General features: G+C 46.7%; 1 protein-coding gene across 1 annotated transcript; it reads left to right on the top strand.

Annotated features, from left to right (window-relative positions):
• Nucleotides 1–936: 936 nt before the first annotated feature.
• KIAA0247 (KIAA0247 ortholog) lies at nucleotides 937–8,211 on the top strand (the record flags this gene model as incomplete). Its single annotated transcript, XM_010081275.1, has 4 exons — nucleotides 937–1,134; nucleotides 4,132–4,270; nucleotides 5,513–5,934; nucleotides 7,752–8,211. Coding segments are annotated over 4 exons (785 nt in total), but the record flags the coding sequence as incomplete, so codon positions are not given.
• Nucleotides 8,212–8,472: the final 261 nt, after the last annotated feature.

Here is an 8,472-nt window from a genome sequence, read left to right on the forward strand (position 1 = left end):
GTTCAGCCATCTCCAGGAAAGCAGGGCTCCATCATGTGTAACAGTTACTTGGGAAGAGAAACACTATCACTCTGAACGTGGCCCCCCACTTCCTTCTGTTTTCCGCAGCTTTATATGCTGAGCATGACATCTTATGGTGTGGAGTATCCCTTTGGTCAGTTGGGGTTAGCTGTCCCAGCTGTGTCCCTCCCAATTTCTTGTGGAGAAGAAGCTGGGAGGGAAGGGCAATACGATAAACCGAAAAAGTCCTTGGCTTAATGTAAGCATTTCTGGGCCACAACTGAAACATCAGTGTGTTATCAACATTATTCTCAGCACAGATCTAAAACATAGGCTCATACTAGCTACTGTGAAGAAAATTAACTCTATTCCAGCCAAAGCCAGCACATCTGTGTAAAATAGCTAAAATCAGTGTGCTCTTAGGGGCTTCCAGGGTCCCTTATGGAGCAGCTCTGTACCTTGACATTGTACCCCCAGTACAGTGGGGTGTTTGCATTCTTCATTCGTTTCAGTAGGAGGTCTCGTGCTTTATCTGTATCAAGCTAATAGGAAAGCCTGGCTGTTAGGTCCCCCCCAGTCTCTAGTAAAACAGCTGCAGGGAAAAGATAGCACCAAGGATTTTCTGTGCCCCTCTCATGTGAAATCTCTGTTGTGACAAACTTATATGTCACTGTTCAAAAATATCACCGGTTTGATGCCTGCCAACTAGATTGTACTACTTGGGATAACAAGCAGTATTTAGCAATCACAGAAGACACCCCAGAGGTGAAACTGAGCCGTATTCTCTGCTGTTGTATAACAGTCTTTTTTCTCAGTTTTGGTAGTTTCTTAATTTAGTGGGTGTTTGTAGGTGGAAGTCTGCCTATGTGCCATATCTATCGTGCAAGAGATGTCATCTTCTGAGATCCTCCATGATGCTTTCTTTTTTTTTTCCAGATTGTCCCCAACCACCACAGCCTGAGAATGGAGGCTATAAATGCCACCCTAGCCCCTGCAACAACCCTCTGACTTCAGGCAGTGTCATAGAATATCTGTGCATTGAAGGCTACGTTCTGAAAGGCGATTATAAATACCTGACCTGCAAGAATGGAGAGTGGAACCCAGCCATGGAAGTCAGCTGCAGGCTCAGCCCAGGTGAGTGCTCCCTGACTCCTGTGGGACAGTCAAGATTGCCCTTGCATTGGCTTTTAAGATTACCCTTAAACACCGAGTCAGTGTGATGCTGAGGAATTCCATACAGCTGCCTCTCATTGCTCCAGCAATTTCATAAATGTGGCTCACAATCACAGCTCTTTATTTAAAATTTCTCTTCTGTAACAGACCATCAGATGCAAGCTCAGAGTTCCTCATGCAAGGAGACAACCTGTGGAAAGGAGTATAAAGGAGACAACTTGTTACTTACTTGGAGCCTCTTATTTTGACAGCTCTCATCCCAGAAATGGGGGAGGCTCTAACTGAAGCATTTACCATACTGTCAAGTTTTGCTCCTGCTGTGTTTGACAGCACATCTCCCTCAGTGGTGTACCCGTCTATCCATATGTGCACGTGTGTAGAGGCAAACAGGTTAACCAACAGTTGGCATCCTGTGGCAAAGAGCTCGATGGTGCTGCTTTTCACTGCACTGGCAGGAAAGGACATTGCTGACAAATGATTTCTGCTTTTCTCCAAATGGAAGTGGACAGCTTTTGTTTTCTGGGTCTCTCCCAGCTGAACAGGAATTCCTCCATCAAAGCAGGAAAGTGAAAAGGTTTGCAGGAAAATGTTCATCATACAGCTTTTAGTTTGCCTATGGCTCTTCTGCGTTGAAAAGCATGCATACTGGATAAGGGGAGAACTCCCTGGCCTCTTCAAGTTTGGCTTGTTGATAGTCTTACTGCTCAGTCATCCTGAATCAGAAAGATGTACATTCTGGGATTAAGTCTCATAGTCCATAAAGCAAAATATGTTAGCTTAATTGGAAGGAAACAGAAAAGCACCTTCTTCAAGCTCTTTATGGAGCTCACTGTGTATCTGTGATCTCTAGAACATCCTGGCCTATCCCAAAGACACTGTCTTCTCAGTGTCTGTCCCAGCCACTCCAATAGCCCCTTTCTATGATGTATAAGGAAAAGAACTGGGAGTTTACCTGTCAGCAACTGGATCCTGAAGAGGTTTTTCAAATCCAGCGTAAACTTCCTTTCTATATTGGTCCCCTTTCCCTTCGCTGCACCCAGGCTGGAGAACAAAGCTGTGCTATTTCAGGTAGCATTCCCTGGGTGGCATCCTGCACACTAGCGCCTGGTCTGCATCAGGGCTGAAGAGATTGTGCTGTGATGAGCAGCAATCCCTCAGATTTCTTTAGCATCCTGAAGGATCGGCAGCCTTATCAAAAATATGGGGCCTCAAAAATCTGACCCGGTGAAAAAGCCATTACTTTCACAGCACAGGCTTTGAGACAACTGGTCAAGGTCAGAGACAGCTGAGGTTTAACTAGTGAGCCTCTTTCACAGGGCTGAAAGAAGGAACAGGTGAGAGACTGTAGAGAGAAAGGCAGTAGATCTTAAAATGATTGGTAATGGGCTAGATCCCACCTGCTCCATACAGAGTAAATGAAATCCCTAGCAGTTACCACATTTTATGTAGCTGTGAGCCTGTCAGCCCCATAGCCTTTTGACCATTTATTGTATGAGTTAGTGAGTATCTTGTTGGAATATGAGATGGTGAATGTGCTGGAGTGTACCCTGGGTAATGGGCAGTTTTAAAGCATTGTGTACAGATGCTGAAAAGGGAGCATCTCTATTTGCCTACCCTCTTCCCTGTCAGTGTACCCAATGCCCTGAGTAATGTTGAAAATTGAAATCCTTACTCAACCCTATTTCCTGTAGGGAAAAACATACCAGACATTGTATTTCCCTGTGGAGAGGTCAAGCTACTTCTCAAAAATGTCAGGAAAACAAGTTCAAAACAACTAAGCCAATAAAATAGATTTGGCTCCAAGAGAAGATGCAGAAAATGGAAACTGGCTTTCCAGCTTACTTGCCTGTTTTGGGCATGATTTCAGGTTGTAGGCTTAAAAACAGTGGTCCTACAGCTTTTTTCTTCTGTTTGTGTGCTCTTCTTTCCCTCATCCCTGCCTGCAGGGGTATCCTGCATCCCCTGCAGTTTAAGACCTGTGCTTCCAAAGAATGTGTTGAATGTAGCAAAAAAGGAATTGAGGAATTGCATACCTGGGCATGTCCTGAATGTGAAATGCACTATAGTATTTGCCAATAAGGAAGTGAGTTTTTTCAGATCTCTACCAAAGACATAAATTAGGGACAGAGGCAACACATACAGATACGCAGACAGTTATTTGCTCCAGGGAGGTGAAAGGAATAGTGTAGCATTTTATGCATGATATGCAGTGCTCAGCAATACCAGCTTCGAGCCATTCTCTCTCCACTCCCAATTTATTCCTGTCTTGCAAGAGACCTTTAAAAGCCAAATTGGTTCCCATACAGTCACACAGCACAGGTGAGGAAGGGTGGGAAGGAGTAATGTGAAGAGGGCACAGGTATCTAACACTGAAAGTGCAGCATTCTGAAGCAACATCTGCCTTCCCTCTCTGTTCCCTGGCATATGTTTGAGAGAGAAACTAAACACTTGCTGTGTCTCAAATATACTCAGCCAGGTGCCTTCCACCCCTTCCTTTGGAAGACTTCCATCAGCCAAGAAAACACATTATTTGGAATTTTTCTATTGTTTGGCCTAAAATATCCTGCTTATTGTGGTAGACAATTATTGGCCTTGCTGGTGACATCAGGGTGTTTTTTTAGCTTTTGCTCAGCCAGATCTATATATAATGTGACCCTTACCACCATCTGTCAATTCCCGTGGCCTGCTTGCACTGCTTTTCTGTTTGCCTTGTGTTTTTCCAGAGGACCCTCCTATGTGCATGTTTTGTTTTAGATCCACTTTACAGCTGAGGGAGAGGTGTCAGCTTGAACTCTGAACTGTCTGCTGTAAAAGATAGCTGGTGTGCCTTGACTGGATGTGAAACTTGGGCTCCTCACATCTGCACCCAAGCATAACTCCTGAGGGCAGGCAGTGTGGATGTTTTTCCTTCCCTATGGCAGTGATTTAAGGGACCTTGTGTTTCTTTTGGTTTTGTAGAAAAGGACTCTCCTCCAGCGATTGGAGTACCCACGCTGTCCATAGTAGCCTCCACAGCAAGCTCTGTCGCCCTCATCCTGCTCTTAGTTGTGCTGTTTGTTTTGCTGCAGCCAAAGCTGAAATCGTTCCATCACAGCAGGTAAGGGTAGCTGGGGTTTGGAGGGGCTTGGAGGCATCCTGGCTTTTTTCAGCAGAAACCCATTAAGGTACTTGGTTTAGGCCTTCATTTTGGAGCAACTTATTTCCTCACTTCTCTGCTCCTGTTTTAATCACCTCAGTGGCACCTCTGCCCTGTGCTCCAGCAGTACTCTGAAATAGTCATCTGTAATACCCAGCTGCAGTCCCCGTTCTAACATGCCATCTGAGGAGTGGTTTCCTTGTGCTTTTTCATGGGCCTTGAATGTGAAATGTTATGATCCCTGCTGGTCTGGCTATTGATCAGTCTCCTGCCTCTTGTAGCCTTGGATATCTGCCAAAGCATGTGTCCAGGTGTATATATGTATCTCCGTCAGTTTGCTTGTGAGATCCTATAGACACAAGTTCTGGCAGTACGGCTGATTAGATACACATGCAAACCTGAGGAGAACCCTCCTGGCCTGGGTCTGCAGAGGAGAGGAGAGACTCAGCCATAACACTGCTGCCAGCTGAGGTCAACAGAGTCACTGTGGACTCTTTTCCAAATCAGCTACTAGCACTCCTTAAATAAGAGCAGAGACACGGTTGTCCAGCAGCGGGGAGGTTGAGAGTTGGGGCCCTCGAGTCTGCCCTTTTCTGAAGAAGTCCAAACCACCAGAAAAGAAAAATTCAATCCCAGGACTCTGAGTCATGAGCCTAGGAGATTCATACTGTGGCATTTTAAGAGCTGCCTGTCCCTCCCTACCAGAGGTTATCTTGCCAGCAGTAAAGGTGGCAGAACAGGCAGCACTGGATGTTGCAGAGTATAGCAGTGTAACAAGCTGAAACCAGCAGTGGTCGGAGCTCTTTTTTATCTGAGGGCTGTGACAGCAGAGGACTCTGAGTCACGATCTTTGTCAGATTTAGCTATGGAGGCGGGTGAGCTGGGAGGCATTGTAGCCTTTTCAGCTCTTGCTGCTAAATCCACCAGGCACTGTGAATTACAGCCCCTGCTCATGTTTGTGGCAATTCACTGTAGGGGTGCAAGGCCGTGGTTGCTTGACTTTCTTAAACCACCATTCATGCTTTTGTCTGTTCTCCCCTAAATAAGTTAATGGTGAGTGTTAGAGCTCTGCTGTGGGAGGTTATTGGAGTTCTTCGTCACATATATATAAAAATATAAATGCTCAACTTGATTTTTTTTTTTTTCTCCCCTCTCTTTGGTTTTTGTTTTTTTTTTTTGTTTTGTTTTTGGTTTTTTTTTGAGGCGAGACCAAGGTGTGTCTGGAGATCAGGTCTCTATCATGGTGGATGGTGTACAAGTGGCCCTGCCATCCTATGAAGAAGCAGTGTATGGCAGCACAGGGAACTGCATTCCACCCTCGGACTCCCGAGTGCAGATTGTGCTCTCCGAGGGAGCTGGGCAGAACGGAGCCAGAGAGATGCAGCAGCAGGACCAAGGGGCTCGCAGTAGCTTTGAAAGAGAAGACGAAGCCCCCGGACATTCTGGACTGTGTGAAGCCGGTGGCTCTCAGCGCTCTGAAACTGTTCTTGTGCATCAGGCTGCTACCTCTTCCTGGGTAGCTGGCATGGCTAGCAGTAGACCCCTACAGAAAGAGGTCCAAGATTCAGAAAGCAGTGACATACAGAGCCTTTTATCACTCACTTCCTCTGAGGAATACACAGACGGTATGTGAATTGGGCAAGGAGCACTGAATGAGACCCTTATGAGAGTAGGTTCTGCAGTTGACTACCTAGGATGAAAATGACAAGGAACGCCCCTGTGTATGTCAGGCACCAGGAGAGCTTTTTGTCCCAGCCTCCATGGCACATTTCACAACTTAGATTCGCAAGCAGTATTTAATACCTTCTTCTGAAGTATGTGGTGTGCTCAGACTGGGAGCCTAGGGCAGTCTGGAAAGACTGTTGGGGTTCTGCTGCTCGATCTTGTTTTAGCAAAGGATTTGGAGAGAAATGGCCAGCCTCCAGCATCATAGTGCAAATGCAGTAAAATAGCTATGTTTGTGGAAAACAAGTTGGTGGGAGTGGAAGGATATACTTGGAATACAAACCCTTAGTGATGTTTGGGCTTCTTCATTTTTAGACTATTTTAGTAAGCAGCTTACTGCCACAGTGCATACAGTGCTGCAGCCCCGGCATGCGAGAACGCCTTAAAGGGATGTGCTTGAACTTACTGTACAGGGCAGAGGGGCGAGTCTGTTAAACAGTCAGTGCACCTTGTGTTACTGACTTCTGTTCTGCCCCGAAGGAGTAGCTTTACAATACTAGAGCTGATGTGATGCTGCAGCTTAAGATTGCTTCTGCAGAGCCTGTTGTGTCTTTGGCATGAAGTGCAACTGGCTTGTAGACAGCTCAGGGCAGAACTTCTCCCTTCCATGATGTCAAGCCCTACAGCTGCAGTAATGCCATCCAGAACCCTTGCAGTAAAACCAGTTAAAGGGGATTTCCACTAAAGGGCAGAAATGGTAACATATCCTAAGATGGACCTTAAACCTCAAGAGAGTAAACAGCAGAAATACAAAAGTGGAGCTTAACAAAAAATGTCAGCAGTGTAGAAATTAGAGGATGTTGCCTCTGCATTGTGTCATTTTTATCCCTGCCTGAAATGTGTACTGCCTGTAAGGCTGCTTGTACAGTAGCAGATTGCCCCTTGCAGCAGGAGACCATAAAGCTTGTGCTTTATGGCTCAAAGATGAGGAAGCTGCAGCTACTGGAGGAGGTTGCATTCCTCAAGTTAGGTAAGGGCAGGTGTGATCCTTGTATCTCCCACCATCCATGGCACAGTAAGAAACGTATTTTGGACATCTTGAGGAACTAAAGGATTGATGATGTCATAGGAAAGAAGGAGACTTATTCTTAAGGGAAGTTAGTACCTTACCCTAAGTGGCAGTGGTGAGGCTTCACTGGCAATACTGTATTTTGTTGTGGGACCCCCAGTTCAAGAGAGATTTGGAGAAACTTCACAGGCTCTGTTGGAGGCCTGCCAAGATAGCCAGGGGCTTGTGGGGAGTGACTGAGGGAGCTGGTCTTTAATCTGGTGAAGAAGCAGCTGTGAGGGCCAAGCCAAGAATTGGCTACAAGTCCTTACAGGGACTTGAAAAGACTGTGGAGCCAAACTCTTCTCAGACAGTTGATATACCATGGGGCAATGGCCACAAGCTGTAATTTGACAGATTGAGATTGGGCATTAGGAAAATATTTAGTGCTAGGAGGGTGGTGCAGGACCAGACAGGCACCCAGAGAGGTGATGGAGTGTCTGTCCTTGGAGATTTTCAAGGCTGGAGCTGGCAGTGGTCCCGCTTGCTGGGGCAGGTTGGAGCAGAGCCCTCCAGAGGTCCCTTCTGCTGGGCTGTGATGACAGGAAGGCCACTGCATTATAACATTATGGAAGTGGGAGCTTGTCTTGCTTTCAACAGTATTTTTTTCTGGTGTGTGTTGAACTGCAGAAGTCTGATTGCTTTTTCTTTTTTCTCCCCACCACGCAGATATTCCCTTATTGAAGGAAGCATGAGGCCTGCTGTGTTTGCCCAGCCTTCTCCCTCTTGGATTTCTTTCTCCCTTCTCCCCCTGCCTTCAGGACAGAAGCACTCTGTGCAGCCTTCCCCGTCCTCGCGAGCTGTACCGTGGATACCTCCAAGCAGAGACGCCCTCAGCTGAAGATCCAAAGGATGTTGCCAGGTTGCCTCCTGGATGCACCAGTGGGGTTGGTGCAGTGCTGGCTTCCCCATTCCATCTGCATTAGGGGCTCAAGGAACAGAGTGGATTTGAGCTCTCCTCTCTTCTTCCCCAGCCAGATGTTTGACAGCAGTCTCTGAAGAGCTGCTCTTTTCTCGTGCCTTTCTCCTCCTCACACCGGCTTGTTGCAGCTTACCAGCCTCTCTAGCCCTTCTGCTGCCCAGAGAGCAGGGGCTAAAACCGCTTGCTCACTGGGTGCAGACACAGTTTATATATACGTATGTATGTTATATAGGCTCTTCTTCCACTATCCTCTTTGTGACCGGGCAGGACAAAACGCCTCACTGGGACTGAAGTTGGGCTTGGGAGGGATCCCAGTTCAGGGGCAGTTTGTGATGTCTAGAAGCGCCTCAGATGAGATGGGCTGTGCGACAACTTGTCTGTGCAATTGCAGTTCATTGAGAATCGCTAGAGCGCTGAAGGCTGAGAAGTCCAACATGTAGGAGTACCCTCTGACCCCTTCTCAAAAAC

Source organism: Pterocles gutturalis, unplaced genomic scaffold (assembly GCF_000699245.1).
Source record: "Pterocles gutturalis isolate BGI_N339 unplaced genomic scaffold, ASM69924v1 scaffold16454, whole genome shotgun sequence".
In the NCBI taxonomy this organism is placed as follows: Eukaryota; Metazoa; Chordata; class Aves; order Pterocliformes; family Pteroclidae; genus Pterocles; species Pterocles gutturalis.